The sequence below is a fragment of the Scomber scombrus genome, chromosome 21 (genome assembly GCF_963691925.1).
Source record: "Scomber scombrus chromosome 21, fScoSco1.1, whole genome shotgun sequence".
NCBI classification, from domain to species: Eukaryota; Metazoa; Chordata; class Actinopteri; order Scombriformes; family Scombridae; genus Scomber; species Scomber scombrus.
Window position 1 is genome coordinate 4145662 of NC_084990.1, and position 18081 is coordinate 4163742.

General features: G+C 39.2%; 1 protein-coding gene across 1 annotated transcript in view; it reads right to left on the bottom strand.

Moving 5' to 3' along the window:
• The window catches only part of dnah9 (dynein, axonemal, heavy chain 9), a 160630-nt gene that overhangs the window by 4969 nt on the left and 137580 nt on the right, over nt 1-18081 (bottom strand). Inside the window, exons 72-76 of the mRNA XM_062443156.1 lie at nt 17567-17794; nt 13221-13412; nt 12609-12800; nt 9151-9321; nt 1050-1232 (exon numbers count right to left, since the gene is read on the bottom strand). Coding sequence (XP_062299140.1) covers nt 1050-1232; nt 9151-9321; nt 12609-12800; nt 13221-13412; nt 17567-17794 — 966 coding nt within the window. The remainder of the gene's footprint in view (nt 1-1049; nt 1233-9150; nt 9322-12608; nt 12801-13220; nt 13413-17566; nt 17795-18081) is intronic.

An 18081-nucleotide genomic window follows, 5' to 3' on the forward strand; every position in this document is an offset into this window, starting at 1 on the left:
AAAAGGCAGATATTTTTCAAAGAGCTAAAAGTCGAGTGAATGCTGAACTTACATATGTTAAGCATCCAGAAACACAACTCAGATGAACACACATGAATGCTAACGTTGCTGGATGCGTAAATAGGCAACTTTGCTAACACCTAATGTCAATGTTGTGTTGACAGCTTGTTTTGCTGCCCCTAACTGGCCAATAATACCATTAATTCATGCTACAGTAGACTCACAGGGCAGTCTCTAAACACCTCACTCATAGAGACTGAGGACAATCTTCCAGGTTCTGTTGGTAAAATTGGTTGGAATACAATTAGAGTTAGAGCATTACAGAAGCAATCTAAAGTCTTTAGGGCCGTTCTTCATATTGGAGCAGTAAGGCTGGGTGTAGGTACTCGATACTTTTAAGATATCAACTGAAATAAAATGATACCAAGTGGTATCCAAACATATCCCTTTAAACAATACCTGCAATTGATCCTTTTGGCACCCAGAGCTAGAAAATATGACTACTTGTATGGACTTGGAATGGCAAGTGCACAAAATGTGTAAAAATGTGAATCAATTGGTATCAGTATCACTTTAAGGGCACTGGTATCGTCATTTTTTAAATGATACCCAGCCCTATGGGGTGGAGACATACACTTCATATAGAGAAGAATTGGGGCACAGCATCATTTACAGTAAGGTTTTTCCTTGACAAAATGTAAGGTAGGTTTGCTAGCAGCCATTCATGCAATCACGTTGCATTTAGAAATCCCCAGACTTCAGAGGGTGGAGATCTGATTATCTGGTCTCGTGAGACTATGCTATAGTGGCTGTTAAATCTTCTGTAAACGACATTTGTAGCCTTTAAAAACTTTATTAAGTCATCGAAACCAATAAAGAATGAATTCATTATTTTATCTATGGAAGCATGTTAAGATGAGGTGAACTGATTGGCTGCCAGAGCAATTATTGGCTTTTTAACTTAGAAAATGCTCAGTAGAAAAAGATACAAGTGAGGAGCATAATTATCATGCTCAGCACCTCTTCTTCCAGCATCACAGTCTTCTCACCTTGAGGCCCAGGCTGAGCTCACGCAGGGAGCGTCTGATCTCCTGGGTGAGCAGGTTCATGCGCTCGCACTCCTGCAGCGCCACCACCTGGTAGGGAGTCCTCTCCTCCGCCTTCCCCAGCAGCTCGGCCATGTTAAACTCCTCCGGGAGTCTCTCCATGATCTCCTCCAGCACCGCACGCACCTTAAATATGATTTGACAGTGAAAATTATTATTTGCTCTGTGTGGATCTACTTTTTTACATCATCCTACAGTACTGTTTCTATTAAAGATACTCAGGACAAGAAAAAACTAAAGGGGCGAAAGAACACACCTTGAAATTAAAGACTTCTGAGATATTGAGGTTATTGTCAAATAAACTCAGTAGTGCCTATGTTGACAGCCTGAGAAACTGTTACAGTTTTAAATAGACAGTTCCATAAATATTCATGAAGATATATTTTTGCAACGGCAGCTCTTTGTTTTCAATAACAGTCTAATCCCTCCAGAAAATCAATGCTCACATCATATTTTGGTGGGTAAGTGATGAAAGCTAATGTCTGTGTCAACATTTTCCCAAGGCAACCGGCATTAGCGATCTATCAGTGGATTAGGTGCCGAACAAAGGATATGAGGTCATCATATCTATGGATTTTTCAGTTCAGATATCTGATCGGAGCTTGGCAGCTACTGAGCTCGCTGAATACAAAGCGGGGACCGTGTTTGGTAAACTCTGCATGGCTGTCGTCAGTTAAGACGGGGAAGCCAGAAAGGTCACACATCATAATACATCGAGGAACAGAAACACACTTACACACAACATGCTGCAGCTATAATATGTTTGATGTTAGATGGATGTTTCATGAGGCAAGAATAGCAGTTACTCCAGGCAGTGAATAAGGCACTTTTTTTTTTTAGGAAAGTCTGTTTTATCAAAGGAGGTTTAAATAAGTTTGATCTAAGTTACCATGGAAACTTACACCTTCAGACAGCTTGAGGCTGAAGCCAGTGTGGAAGTACCTTCAAGGACCATTGCCAGCTGCTACATGCTCCAATTGACTCCCATTCAGAAAGCCTTAAATTCTCCCCAGAAATACTATGTCAATTATTTTTTAAGAAGTCATAAAGTCTCAATCTTTAAATTCAGGGCCTCTAATCAATGTACTGTTGGTCAATTTGGAAATAATAAGATTTGAAGACTTATGGTTGCTGTGATGTGTACTGTGTGGGCGTGTGACAACCTTTAATATGCATTCCTTTCTCCAACTTCTGTTTTTTAATGATAAGCTGTGGTTTTTATGAAGGGTTATTTGCTGGACTTTCTCATGTCCAGGAGCAGTCTGACCTGGAGTCTTTTTTTCATCATGTGGTTGCCAGGCAACCAGCGGTTGGTAGGTGGATTTTTTTTTTTTAAAGCTCTTGGTCAAAGTCTGTTTCCACTTCTTCCAGTCAGACAGTGGTAACAATTTTCTCATCTACTGAAACTCTTGGCGAGAAATGAAGAGAGTGTGTTTCCCCAAATGTCAAACTATTATCTTTAACCAGAGTCCAGGCTGCAACAGAGTTTTCTCCAATTTCCTCCCTCACAGTCTGTAACTCTCGGTCATCAATGATGGAATCGAGCCGACTGAGCTATCCGCATACAAAGAACAGGACAGATCAAATAGCTTCAATAAAGAGCCGTAATACATAGAACATTTAAAATACTCATTCTACACAAGCAGAGTTCAGTGGACTTGAGTTAAAGGTACAGTGTGTAGCATTTAGTGCCATCTAGTGGAACAGACTTGAATTAGTGTATAATCACCTGAAAATAAGAAATGTAGTGTTTTCGTTAGCTTAGAATGAGCCTTTATATCTACATAGGGAGCGGGTCTTCTTCCTAAAGACCACTATGTTGTACTGCCATATTTGTGCAGCAGCCCAGAACAGACAAAAAAAACATTGGCTCTAGAGAGGACCGTTGACATTTTTCATGTTTTTTGCATCTTTTGCAACCACAGTAGGTTCTCCAGTACACTTGGAAGGGGAGGGGAGAGATATTCAATTGGTTGTTATATGCAATCTCACCACTAAATGCCACTTAATCCTTCAGACTGGTCCTTTAATCTCTACTTTTTATCTGAGTCTGAGGTCACCGCTGGTCTTTTTCTTTGTTAGTAATGATGGCTTTGCTCTAATATTCTCCATATTAATGTTTAATATGATCTTCTCTGACTGTGAATATCATATCTTTGTCTTTTTATATAAGATTTCTTTATAGTGAATTCATCATCAGTGCTCGAAGTCCAAGGTTCTGGTTCAGATTTATAGATGAACCCTTCTTTTCTGAGCCTTCATAAATCATCATCCCAAGATTTCTGAACTTGGTGAAAGAAAAAGTTAATTTTGCTGTATCACAACCAGAGCAAATATTACCAAAATTGCAACTCTCTCTTCTGATTGACAGAGTTTTGGACTGAACAAAAAGCAATTATCCTGGATGAATAGTGTCTTAATTCATGCTTAAGACTCATCTCATTGTTCACTAGCAGAAAAATAAACACATTCTTTCTTTCTCACAACAAAATGATTGTAAAGAAATCTTTTTGTTGTCTTTACGCTGCTTGTTTTCAAGCTACGGTAAGCATAACCAACGTTTTAACCAAACTAATACTCAAGACAAGCAAGACCCTTATTTATAGTATTAAAAAAAGTGACATTTGTTCCATTGAGCGAGTGTGCGACCATGCACACACTCTCTGACAGAATATATGTTTGAAGCTTTTTACACTCAAATAAGCTTTATTTCAGTGCAGAAGCAGAAAATGCCATCCCTGTTGAAAAAAAAAAATCACCCTGGGTGCTGTCAGAGGCCCCAAACAGCTGGTCTGCAATTTATTTCCAATTCAGTGTGCAGCAGCGACAGAAAATGTCACCTGTTGTCATCACACATTTAAGATTCGCTGCTCTTTCTCAGAATTTAGTACGTCTGTCGACTTGGTGAAAGGCCGTGGTTTACATATTTGCTGGGGATGTCTTCTGTCGGGATCGCAACTCGAGTTCAAACACTACTCTTCTATCTCCTGACACCTGGCTGATCTGCGGCTGGGTCACTCATGCCTCCTGTAGACAAATATCTTTCTAATCAACACCACTGGATTTTAAATTCTAGTGAAAGCCTTTTCAAAAATGATAAAAAATAACAAATATGTCAGACTGAATTTTGTGGAAATGTGACATGTTGTATTGGACACAGTGCAGCCACAATAAAACATGAATGGGTTGGGTTTGGGTGTCTGACTCATATATCATACAGGCACAGGTCAGTAGCTTTAACTCTGCTTCCATGCACACATTTGATTGTAATATTTACAGACATTTAGTCACTTCTTATCCAAAAGAAATATATCAAAGTCTCTATTCTAACTAATACAGGTTAACATGCTGTTATCAGGTTTAAAGGATCCTGTTAATTGAATCTAGCTAATTAGATGCTTTAAACATGGTTACAGTAGATTGATTTGTCTTGAATAACAATGTGCTCTCATTTTCAAATAAACATCAGTAGAGACTTCCTCATTCATGATTAACTGAGTAAGTAGGGGAGCCTCCCAGCATGCACTGGAGCAATAGATTCATGGACATAAATCTAATTTTATCTGTACTGATACATGAGTAATCATGTTCTACATTATGTTACAAAATGTTTCCAGTTTCCACATTGCTCTTGTTGTCATAGTTATTGTGAGTGCATGATGTTGTGGTCATATTTAAGCAGATTTAATCACATGGCCAAGTATTTTTTATAACAGGTCTGTCACAATAATAATGTTATAGACTAATCATTGACATCATCATGTCTACAGGGACATGAACTTGATAATTTTTTTGACCTCATTATTTCCACACTTCACATTAGCAGCTAAGAGGCTATTCATGTCACATTGACTAAGCTAGTAGTGTCCTCCATTCCTCACTGTGTACGTCCTGAATGGAGACTGTAGAAGAATTAAAGGTAAATAACTCTGTCCCCAACCATAATGACAGTCTGTGTTTTTACACAAGTGTAGAGCCCACTCTCCAATCCCATCACCATTGCATTATTATGCTATTATATTATCATTATATCAGTGGTATAAAATGATCTTCAAATGACAATTATATCATTTATCGCGATTATTTCTGAGACAATATATCGTCCAACAAGAGTAGTTATCGTGACAGACCTAATTTATAATGATAGAATTTACACTCTATTTTATAGAACTGATCTATAACTGATCTATAAATGATCAATTTATTTGAATTTCAATTTGATTGGTTGTTTAAATTCAAGAAAATACATTTTATACTGAAAACTAGTACAACCCATAAATTAGTGTTGATATATGATGAGAAATTCCTGTCATAATATCATTGTTCAATATAATAAACTTTGACTGTCAAAGTTTTAATTTGGTTCAATCCTCTTTTAAGGACAATTTTATCTATTTTACCTGTCAGACACCTTGTATCTCCATTTTTCCCCATAAATTAATGCTATGCTCATCCTGTCTGTGGATTTTACAAATATTTAACTAATGAAAAGTATTAAAAGAGCTTGTCTCAATCTTGTAACTCGACTGGATCCATTGAATCAATTTTTTCCTGAAAATGTATGGTTTTGGACATACAAGGTTTTCATCCGACAGCGATGATATATGAGTGTTATATTATAGTGATAGTTGTGTGTTTTATCATATATGAGAATTATAGTAAAAAATGACATCAATGAGATTATATAATTTCATGATTTCATCTCAAATCTTCACTCCTACAAGAAAAGTCATTTATATGTAGAAATGAGTTCATATGTGGGTGTTTGCCCTAAAACTCTCGGTCATCAATGATGGAATCGAGCCGACTGAGCTATCCGCATACAAAGAACAGGACAGATCAAATAGCTTCAATAAAGAGCCGTAACAAGCTGATATCATATATGATACTACAGCAAATACGTGGAATAAGAGGAGTTTTTCTCTAATCTTAAAAGAAAAGAGGGGAAAATGGATGTTAAGGCTTTAAAAACTGTGCACTCAAAACTTTGAATGACAATGCAAATCCGCTTGAAGTCTTGGATGGTCGCAAAAAATCAAACAAATCCAATGAATAGTGATGCAGTACCCAGAGACAACAAAGTGGGTTTTTGAGATCTCCTGCAGGATATGAATAAGTTATGTCCAAACTGATGATGCAAGAAAAAATCAATCATTTGTTGTTGTTGTTTTTGTTGTCATTGGGGGGGGAGGGAGGATTAATCATTTATATCCTGGAACACTGAAGAAAATAAAAGTGGAATCTAAACATAATATAAGAAAAATCTTATCAAGCCTTCGTACAGATGACCTGTGTAGTGAGTAAAAATGACATTCAATATGGACAAAAATATATCCTTGTTTTTGTGTAATGTGGTCTGAATGCTGCGTTAGCCAATCACATTCAAGCAAATGCACATTCTGGCTGGATTACTTTGTAACTTCACTGTATTTTTATCATTCATTGTGATGAAAGTTCAAAGAAATGCCACCTTGACTGTCATCTTTCTAGAGTAGTGAAGTCTTGTCTCCTGGTATTAATAAAGCCCCCCCCCATCCCCTTTTCTTCTTCTTCCTACAGTTGCATGTCTGAGCTTCACTGTGCAGAGTTATGTATGTGCAGAAATTGTTTTCACGTTCATTTGCTGAAGCTTGAACATGATTTATGATATCATAACCAGCTCGGAGCCAATCGTGGTCCCTTTCACACAGTGTGATATGGAAACAGTGCTCAAACTCTGAGAATGGACTTTACAGTGAAGGAGGAGACATCTTGTATACAATGGCTCAACTTTTGACATGAAAATATGTAAATATTCAGAGATTTTGGAGTTCTTAATGAGGGAGAAGGAAGAGATGTGATTTTCAGGACTTTAACGAGATAATTGACATTTTTGGTGGAAAAGCCAAATTAGACACAAATTAAAAGTGGAAGTAACAAATTACTGTAGTTTTCAAAGTCAGTCATTTTACGTTTACTCAGTGGTGTGAAGTCATGGGCAGCAAGGCTAGCACTGCTAGCCATGTCAAAAATGTTTTTTTTTTACTGTTTTTTCCATAATTAAAAGGTCATTCTGAAATGTATCTGGAGTCAGTTACTTGTTCAGTATGCAACTTTATCCAGAAAACGAATGGTTATATTTTGTGGAGCTCAAATCTCCTATGTCCTATAAACGCATCACAGCTCCTTTCCTTTTGTTGAATTTTGGTGCTGGCCCTGACTGAAACACCACCGCACACTACTGCGTTTAAATAAAGTAAAGTAGTTAATAACATTTGTACATTAAATTATTTATTTGGGCTTTAAAATGATCGGATACTGTGAGATTGGACCAGATACCAATCAAATACATTGCATAAAAAACAGGCCAATCAGATGTGCTACTAATTCACTCGCCTACAACGTGGCAAATAAATGACTTTTTTTCATGTATCCTCTTCACTCAACGAGGCAGACAAATATCTAAACATGTAACACACCTCTCTTCCTTTCTCACTTCATTGCATGGGATGCATGTGTAAGGTCAACTTTGGGCTACTTTTTACTTTTACTTGAGTCATTTTTTAAACAAGAGCTTTTACATGAGTACAATTTCAATCAAGTAACAGTAACAGTACTTCTTGAGTAGGATATTTCAGTCTTCTTTACACCTCTGCACACATTATTCTTCAAAGCAGAGGATTTATCTTAATACATGTCTAGAGTGGATATTTAAACACTACAGCGTTCGATAAGCCTTCAAACCCACAGATCTATTACTGAAACGTTACTTATATCTGTTACTGTTTTTTTCCATGCAGGGCTGTTCTCTGTTACAACACCTGCTAATGCTTGTTGTGGCTGAATGGGAGCAAATTCCTGCAACCAGGTTTCAAGATATTGTGGAGAGTGGAGGCTGTTTTAAAGGTGGACTAATACATCTGGTTTAGAAAACGAGATATTTTAACCCTTAAGCTACATTCACACAAAACGCGATGTCGCGCGATTAGACGTGAATTTGCGCCGGGCGACGCGATAACGCGACGCAATGGACGCAATGCCGCGAAAATCGCTCGCGTTATCTAGTAAAAATTATCACTATTTAAAAATCCTGTCTAGTGAAAATGGGCGGGCTCACAACACGCGCAATGACGCGAATTTTACATTATGGTCACAAAATGGTCACGCGTCGAAACTCGAGCAATAGCGCGACAGATTCTCATTTGTTTGCATTTGTCGCGTTCATCGCGTTTGGTCTGAACGTAGCTTTACACACTGTTCAGGTCAAATTTGACCCATTTTGAAATGTGACAGCTGTGAAAACATCCCAAATGTCTTTTACCCTGCAATTTTACTTTTCCTAAAGTGGCCCAAATTGCACAAAAATGAAAATATACTAAAATGTTATACATTTGTATAGGTACTACACATTCATTGAGGCTGTTCTGGGTCAAACTTGAGCCGTATCTATTGACATGTGTTTTAGTGAAATGAATAGTTAATAGTTTTAATAAGATAGTAGTTATGAGAATTTCTTTTAATGATGTAGCAGTGAAGACTGATGGCTCTAATAGTTATACAATAAACTCCACACTTCCATAAAGTTATTGTCATTTTCACTTTACATAAAATTCATTTACATCATTATTACTATGTTATATTTTCATGTCTTAGGTAAAATAGGACATGATATTGTGTGATAGAAGATGTTTTTTCTCCCAAAATGAGATAAAAAATACACTCTCTCTGCTCTCTGAAACATGAATCAAGGTTTAATCACATTTATTGATCAGTCAGATCGACTATTGATCTGTGGTTTAAAGTTTGGTAAAGACACTTTTTATGAGGGGATTCTTAGACCGGGTCAAAACTGACCCAGAACATACTGTGAGGGTTTAGAATATGAACAGTATGTTAGGGTTAATAATCAGATCTGGATACCCACACACTTTACACCTTTGACCACGCAGTGTACAATAAATATTGTATATCCATCATTTAGGAAATGGACAATGGCTGGATATACATGATGATTTTAATAAAAATATAAATATCTGCCACTTCATGTATCAGGTTTTTTTTTTACCTTCTCCTCCCGCGTCGTCCCTCCTCCCTCGCCAACTCCTCCGTCTCTGGGCTGCATCTCCAGCACCGTGCGGAACAGCTTCTCCGAGGTCTGAGTGAGGAAGCCGATCTCTGCGTTGGGATGAAGGCCGTACAGGTAGGGAGACTCGGCAGGTAGCGCGTCGTCGATGTACTGGAGCACAAGAAATGCATGAGTGGAAATCAAAACTCTAATTTATATAGATGTCTTTCTGCAAAGTAAGACCATTTAAATTCAAGTTTTAAACAATATTTTACCACCAACCCCTGAGTGAGAATTAGATTAGTTTAAATTAATAACATGGAAATTGGCAACTCCAATTACTTCCTGATAGAAAAGTACCAAAGTCTTTTTTTTTTTCTTTTTTCTTTTCCCCTCCACGCAGGTGTTTCTTCTAAAGTACTGCTGACAAAGGACGAGAATGAATCCGTCTAAATGATGAGATATTTCTGGGTGAGATTCAAACACTCGGGATCAATTGACAGACTGCTAATGAACATAACAAGGAGAAGGAAATGTGGCATTTTCCATCTGCTGGGTCCATAATGAATATCAATGTGCTTTTAAATTAGTGCCGATGAAAGTGGAAGCTCAACTGAAAAAGGTGCTTTTTGAGGGGCACTTTACATTAAATAATAAAAAAAAAGCTCTTCTACTCTTCTAATCATAATGTCCTGATGAAAGTTTTGATGGAAAATATATTGGCCTTTAATACAGAAACACTTAGTAGTCAGCTTTTTTTGATCTCTTCTGTACTTGCTGGCTAACTTTTGCTGATTGCGAACACCTGCGTGTGTTGTTTGAAAGGAGAGTAAAACTGCTGAGTCATCAAGTCACCCCCCCTCCTCCCTTTTGTGCCTATCCCGCCGCTCTCCTCTACTGTAGGTTGGCTCCAGATGGTTGGGGAGGGAGGTGACGGCCTAACAGACCACCCTCCGGGGACCCGAATGATTTTACAGCTGCCGTTTCTTTGGCCAAATCTCACTCCCTCAGCTCTCGGCTTAAGCTGACAGCAGAATGCAAAAAAAAGCCAAAACGCTCCGGCCCTTTCCTGCCGGAGTCACTATGACAGCCAGGATGTGTCCGCTGAGCAGCGCCCGGGCTGAGGAAAAAATTAAACACGAGTACCACTCTGAGCTTCCTCCGGCTCCCCGAGGACCACACGGAGAAAATCTGGACTGTCTGCTAGGAACACATTTTCTGAACTACTGTTATTCATAAAAAAAATGTTGGCAGTTGTCCGTTTTCCTTAAGGGACGCCAGGGAAGCTGTTCCCTGCTGTCATAAGATGAAGCTTTTAAAGCGCAACTCTGTTTCTCTGTCCAACTTCCAAACAGAGATGACCATCATATACTTGGCTTAGTTCAAACTTTCTGTTAAAAGTTAGAATAATGCTGAACATCTTGCTGTTGGTGGCAAAAAAAAAGATTTGAAAAAACAAACACTTTATTTTGGCTAAAACTAATGCCACCCATACATCAATGGAAGGACAGATTAATGATAGTTTAATCATGGAAAAAGCAAAACTACATGTAAAGACTGACCTTTCTTAAACCAGTGGGCTCCTGTCATTGCTTATTTAAATTACCAGGATGATAAGTTGTACTCACTTAAATGTGAAAACAGCAAGGATTTTTTTTTCTCTCCATAATTTATTGATCCATTAACTATTTTTTAAGGGTGACTCCTCTTTACGTGGATGTACTGGGTGCCATGATTTATAATTTCTATACATTTTGTGTTGTTTTTGTTTTAATTTTTTCACAAGATAGTTGTGTACAATACACATTTGCAGAAATAAATAATGTACATATATACATTGAAAAAAAGGTAAAATAACATTGTATGACAAGTAAGGTGAGGTACACTGAGGTGAGGTGGTAATCTAATGCCTCCAGCTGTTTCTGAAGTGCTATTAAAGCAAAGTCAGGCTTCATTACGTCAACATGCTCACAGTATCAGATCATGTATGTTGTATGTACTGTATATTCTAAGCATAAGAAATGTTTAACTGTCAGTTGCTGTAGGTTGGTTAACAGGTAGTTTCATTTGAAGCAAAACGGGAAAATGATGAAATGAATTGATTGCATTGTTAAAAAGAAAAAGTTCATCCTTGATCGTGGTAGTTTAGACCAAATAATCTTTATTTGCTTTCAACCACATCTCAAGGTCTTCATCAGCAGATAGAATTAGATTTTTTGTCATGACTCAGTTGTCATTGAATCTAGTGAAGATGATTTGTAAGGAATTTAGATAGATTTAGTTCTTCCTGTATTTGTGTGTTGAAATGTTCATATTATCACCTTATAATGGCGAAATTTTACATTCATGCACTTAACAGACATGGAACAACATATTAGCATCCATTTGAAGTTGTGTTTTTGGCTATCTTTGGCATTCACTCTCTCTCCTTTTTGCTTTGGTTTAATCTCGATTTTCAGAGTTACTTACAATAATGGCTCTTTAGCTGCTAAATGCTCTACTATGTTCACCAGCTAGTTGCTAACCTGTGTATCTGCTGTTTGCTGCTGAACAGGTAGACCACAGTTGGTTTTTAGAGCTTTTGTACTGAGAACAGCCACCTGCTGTGTTTTTGAACAGTCTTGATGAGAGCAGTGAGACTCAACTAAAACATTAAACTTGTGGACCATAAAAAAACAGTGAGCTGAAAGAAGTTATAATAATGGCTGGTAACTCTTTGTGGGTTCATCATGATGAGTAATACCCTTCAAAATATACAGAATCATTTGTAAAAAACATTGATGAATGCAGCTTTAAACTCTGCTGAAGTCTAAATGTTTGTCTGGATAAATGAATGCACTGATGTTCTGTTCCGGTATTTCTTTCTGTTTATCCAAAGGCATGCTGGGATACACTCCTCCACTTTTAATGGGAGTGAGAAAGTTCCACAAAAACCAATCTCTAAACCACTTTACTGTACATGAATATAAATATTGTGCATCCCATGACTCATCTGCCTCGGCTCTCTCTCACTTTCATGCCTTTCAACTTTTTCCGTTAGCTAAACTTTGTGATCTCAGCTTGCTAACGTTCAAGTTTGCTTCTCAGACTGGCAAAACTCTCTTTCCACCCACAGAGCAGCTCCACCTCTGAGAAATGTATTTATCTCCAACTACAATCTGTTATGTCCAGGGGACCCATATGGGAAGAGTTTTATTGTTATTGATCTGGCATAAAATTGTAGAACTTTACACTGTACACAGGGAATAGTGAAAGAATGCTTTTAATTTTAGAAATTCAATTTTAGCAATATTAAACCACTGATAATTTGCTGGGGGGGCCACATAGCCACCATTTTCCTACATTCTTGTCATGTCTTTATTACTATTTCTTTTCCCACTTGTGTTGTATCCTGTTGATCAAATTAACATTTGATGAAATCCGGCTTGAAACAGGAGTCTTAGTCTTATAGGCCTCACCTGGTGGTAGCTGTTATAGTCCATGTTACCCGGCAAGGGGAAGCCAGGCGCCAGGCACAGCTCTCCCTCCATCATCTCGGGTTTGATAAACTCTTCCAGGTAGGTCCGACAAAGACGGCGGTCCCAGTCGTCCGTGATGTGACCGCCGTACATGATCTCGCCGAACAGGTAGCGCAGATCGTCGTACGGTACCTGGGGATTAGAGACGGGGGTTCTACTGAGGTCATATGTGTTTAGATTTCCAATTAAGATTAGCAATGGTAAATGGACTGCACTTATATAGCACTTTTCTAGACTTTTTGACCACTCAAAGTGCTTTAACACTACATGTCACATTCACCCATTCACACACTGTTGGCATGGGCTACCACGCAGGGTGCCAACCTGCTCATCAGGAGGGAGGTTAACATTCACACACTGTTGGCGCAGCCATCAGGAGCAATTTGGGGTTAAGCATCTTGCCCAAGGACACATCGACATGTGGACTGAAGGAGCCAAGATCGAACCACTGATCTTTCGATTGATGGACGACCCGTTCTACCTCCTGAGCCACAGCCGCCCCAAATAGTCATCTTTTGCTTGGGAATAGTAAAAAAAGGCACAAAGACACACCTTTGGATTGGCCTCCAGGTAGTTGTACAGGACGTTGATAGAAATGGTGAGGTCTCCGGTGTTAAAGGGGTACGATCTGTTCCACCCCTGAGGACCGAACTTCCTCCTCTCTGCCACCACGGCATGAAAGTAACACAGTGCGAACAGGATGCTCTTAAACTCGTTCTCCCGCGCGCACATTTCCAACGTGTCCTGCCAAACAAAGAAAGAAAAGGAGCGACGCAGTTAAAAAGTTGTTTCAGTCGAGGGCCCCCCATGATCTGTTTGCGGTTGCGGCGCGTTAACAGACAGACAATGAGATGACATGATGGCAATAAACCGGGCGATGAGATTCCCTTTTAATTGTCGCGACTTGTCAGGTGCTTTCAGCCTCCAACCGTCTCCCTGGCTCATTATTCCAGACAGGCAAATACAATTTTCTTTTTTTTTTTTAAAAGAGCTGGACGTTAATGGCATTGTAATCTCTGGAGGGAAGAAACAGTTAAATAAGCATGCCAATAACCCCTATGGAAATAGGAAGGCTAAATTCTCTTTATTCCATCATGTGCCATGGTGAGTGCAGTTGGTGAAGGCCCTTTCGCTTCCCCTCCTGCTGCTGCAGCAGCGCCCCCCGGGGGAGCTGACTCCTACGATGCACATGCATGCACACAAGTACAGTGCAGTCTGACTACACACACACACACGAACACACACACACACATCCCTTTCTGAGATTTAGTTAATATTCTGCACGGTACTCCTCTGCTCAACACAGCTGAAAGAGATGCATAGCCTCCCTATTCATGACCTGCGGACTGGAGAGAACCAACATGCAGGCAAGTCGGATCGCCAGGAGAGAAGAGACGCACACACACACACACACACACACACACACACACACACACACACACACACACACACACACACACACACACACACACACACACACACACACACACACACACACACACACACACACACACACACACACACACACACACACACACACACACACACACACACACACACAATCTGAACTGATGGAGGTCTGACCTGAGAATTTTGAAAGATAAGCAAGGACGATCATTTTCAGTAAACAGGGAATTGCGAACCCGTACCAGCTTTTTTTTCTTTCTTTTCATAACAGTATTATACATCTCAGTAAAAAGCTAAACTATTGTACCATAGAAAGCATTGTTCATTTGAGCCCAGCCAGACTCCATCTCGCAGGCTTCTGGGGAAAAGTGGAGCTGTGCACATCTCCCAGTGAAAAGGTCAAGAGGAAAGAAACTGTCATTTCTCTGGCTTAGCGCTGGCTTTATCCGCGCGGGCGAGCTATTACAGAGAGTTAGCCTAACATTGATTAGCTTTCACTGAGTACACATGACTGGAATATTCGCCCCCCCCCCCCCCCCCCCCCCCCCCCCCCTCCCTCTCTATCCTTACCACGGTGGACCTCCCTGTTGCTCTGAATCAGGCGAGAGGGTTGGGTGGGTGATTGGGGGCGGGGTGTTGGGGGGGGGCTCACAAGCACGCAGCACTTATCAGACAGATAGACATCGGCAAACTAAGGATTGTGGAAATGGAGCGGGAGGAAGGCGAGCGCTCAGGTAATGGTGCAGAGGAAGATGCATTGGCGGCGGAGCACCGAGGTAATGGTGAGGCTTAGATAGAGCCGCGTGATAAGGTGGAGAAAAAGCTGGGAGAGGCCGCTGCGGCGCACTGATACATTCTAACAATGAGGTGGAAGGGGTGGTGGTGGTGTAGGAGCTTGATATTGTCTCGATGCTTTCTGATAACAAACAAACAAAAGGAAAAAGTAGCAAATTGACTTTGTTGTGATCTCTCCAATCCGCACGTAATACTGCCGGAACCACACAAACTTTTAGCATTAGTGTGTGCGGCGTTCGACATCTGTCCTCCACGGGTCAGAGGCAATTCCAGGGTGAGTGAAAGGTGACCCCCTCCAACCCCCCCCACCCATCTGCTAGATGCTACATTTCAGCAAATTGGCAACTTGATGAGAAAGCTGGAGTGAAAATTGGCATGTGCCGTCTCAGTGTGCTACCAGTCAGAGCAAACAAGTAAATGAGTCAGAGGAGAGTAGAAACTAGCAAGTATCAATGTGAACTTTCAGTCGCCCTCAATTATTAAAGATGACATTGACATGACAACTGGTACTGGAAAACAGTGCATCTTTATTAGTGACCTCATACTGCTCTAGTGGCTTTAACGCAAAAAAAAGTATTGTCTCCTGTTTAGTGTATAAAGATAATAATATATGTAACATTATAAACCTTTTTATCTTATTACATACATTTCATATTCATAAACAAGAACATTAAAAAAAACATTTAAATTAGTCTGGATTGATTGGAAATATTATTTTGAGTCTTTATATTGTATGAAAAAATAAGAAAAAATATGACTGTAATCAGAATCTACTCTGAATTTTTTTATTGAAGAAGTTTGTCAATGATTTTCTATTTATTTATTTATTTATTTATGTTGTTTTCCTCTCAAATCATACAGTCTTTCTCTCCATATCTAACAGCTCATTAGCTAAGTTGGAAACTTAGTTACTTACACATCCAGCAGCAGGAAGCAGCATCATTATTCATTTGCAGTCGTCTTTCTGTTCACATGCTGAATTTAGGTCTAATATTCCTCCTATTGTAGCTGTTTTTTAGTCCCTTTTGGCTCCTGAGGGAAATATCGGGCTGTTTAGCAGCTAAATGCTTCACTAAACCAGCACTACTGAAAATATCACTATGAGAACACTGTGAGTGTGAATCAAAACATAAAGTTGCAACCTGACAGCAAAACAGCTGAAACTGGCTATAAAGTGCCATAAAGCTGAGGGGAGCTTTATAGATGATGCATGCATTTTACTCAAGTCATTTTTTTATTGTTAATATAAAAATATGGATTATAGTGGACACCTGAAAAATCTAGTATGTCATCTTGAGTCAGAGGATCCTATCTGAATATAACATTTTCTGCCAAACTGAGAAAAGATGTGCTTATTCTTCCAAGTAGTTTTGATGATGTCACATATTTACACCTGAGCATCTAACAGGATTTTTCAAAAGTGCCTGTGGTAGAAGTATTCAGATCCTTTAACAATCAATGACATTCAATAGGGAAGAATACTTATTTTATCTTAAAATAATAATAACTTTATATTATATATAATCAAATGATTTAAAAGAATAAAACTGTCAAAAGGCTGGAATGGGATGAATAATTCATCCACTTACTCAGTGTACAGCACTCTAAAGCATCCTGTATAACTGGCAGCTCCAATCTTATTTCATCTTAACTTCTATTCATTTGTCTACTCATTTCATTGATTTCTTTTATTCACTCATCCTTTCATTTTCATTATTTATTTTACATACATGTCTGAGCCTTTGTTCTGTTTGTATGTTTTGTTGCTATTATTTGTTCTGGCTGGTCTTAGAGCGCCAAAAACGTACTCAAAAACACATCACTAAGCCTCATCTTTGCACTCAGTAACATGTTCCTTCATTACAATGATCTCACACTCAAACTGTAGTTTACTTGGACTCAATCCCACACACACAAACATTGTTCTGTTGACAGACTTACTCACCACAGCACCAAACGTAGATTAATCCACCGCTGAAAATAACATATGCACCATTTCCTCCTGTTTCACTAAATTACTTTCACTCATTAAAACTATATACACTAGCAGGCAAAAGTTTGGACACACTTTTAGCTGTTACTGTATTTGTGACCCATTATGAATTATGAAGAATTATGTCATCAGGAACCAATGATCTTAGGGCCAAAGAGGCAGCAATTAAACCTTTATTTTTGTCTTTTTATGACATTTGTTGACAGTAATAAACATAAAATAGCTCCAGACTCACTCTTTTAGTAAAGAAGAAATGCATGCTGTTTACCTACTCCATTATGAGCGAAAAGTCCTGTACTTAAAACTTAATTTAAGCGAAGCAAAAAAAAAAGGCAGTGTCAGCAAAATGCAGGCATCAAAAGTAAATTGTGCTCAATATGCAGAACGGCCCCTTTCAGAGTGCTACACTGAAATATATATTTTATTACTGGAACATTATTTATGATCCATTAACATGTAAGCAGCATGGTAATGTTGAGTCTGGCTGTGGTTAAGCACATTTTTAGCTACACTGTGTGCTATTGGGCAGCTTAATCCATGACACTGCATTATATTTTAAGAGCCCTTCGTATGATTGATAAGTGTTAAGTACTGTAGTAGGAAATAGAAAGACTCTACAGTACTTGAGTTAATGCTTGTGATTCATTTTCACCGACATCTTGAATATCATGAAAGTGTGTGTGTGTGTGTGTGTGTGTATCACCTGGTTGAAGTTGTCCAGGGCCTTGTGCAGGTTGGCGTGCATGCCGGTGGGCGGCTCGTTGGTGATTTTGATGGAGTTCTCCAGGATGCCCTGCGGGATGATGTGCCCCTCGGGGGTGGAGGAGGGCTCGGCGCTGACGAACACCCTGAAGTCCTCGTGGCTTCCGTCGGCGTGCTGCTCCAGAAGTTTCTCCAGAGTTCCCAGCCAGCGAGCCACCAAGTGGATGTTCTACGAGGGAGGGAGCGGCCAGCGTAGGGTTAAAGAGGGAAAATTACAGGTTGCTGCAGTATTACAGACTAGTTGTTAAGTTAAATGAATCCTCCTCTCTGAGGGTGGAGAGTGTAATCTTTACCCTGATAATGTTTTCTGTTGAATATCTATGAAAGTCTGGGCTCTAATGGATAACGCATAATAGCTTAATAAGGTACTTGATGCTGGAATTGCCCGGATAATTTATGTTTGTAATGACAACTAGCAAAAAAGGAGCAATTAAAACGTTGCACATTCTCCTCTCT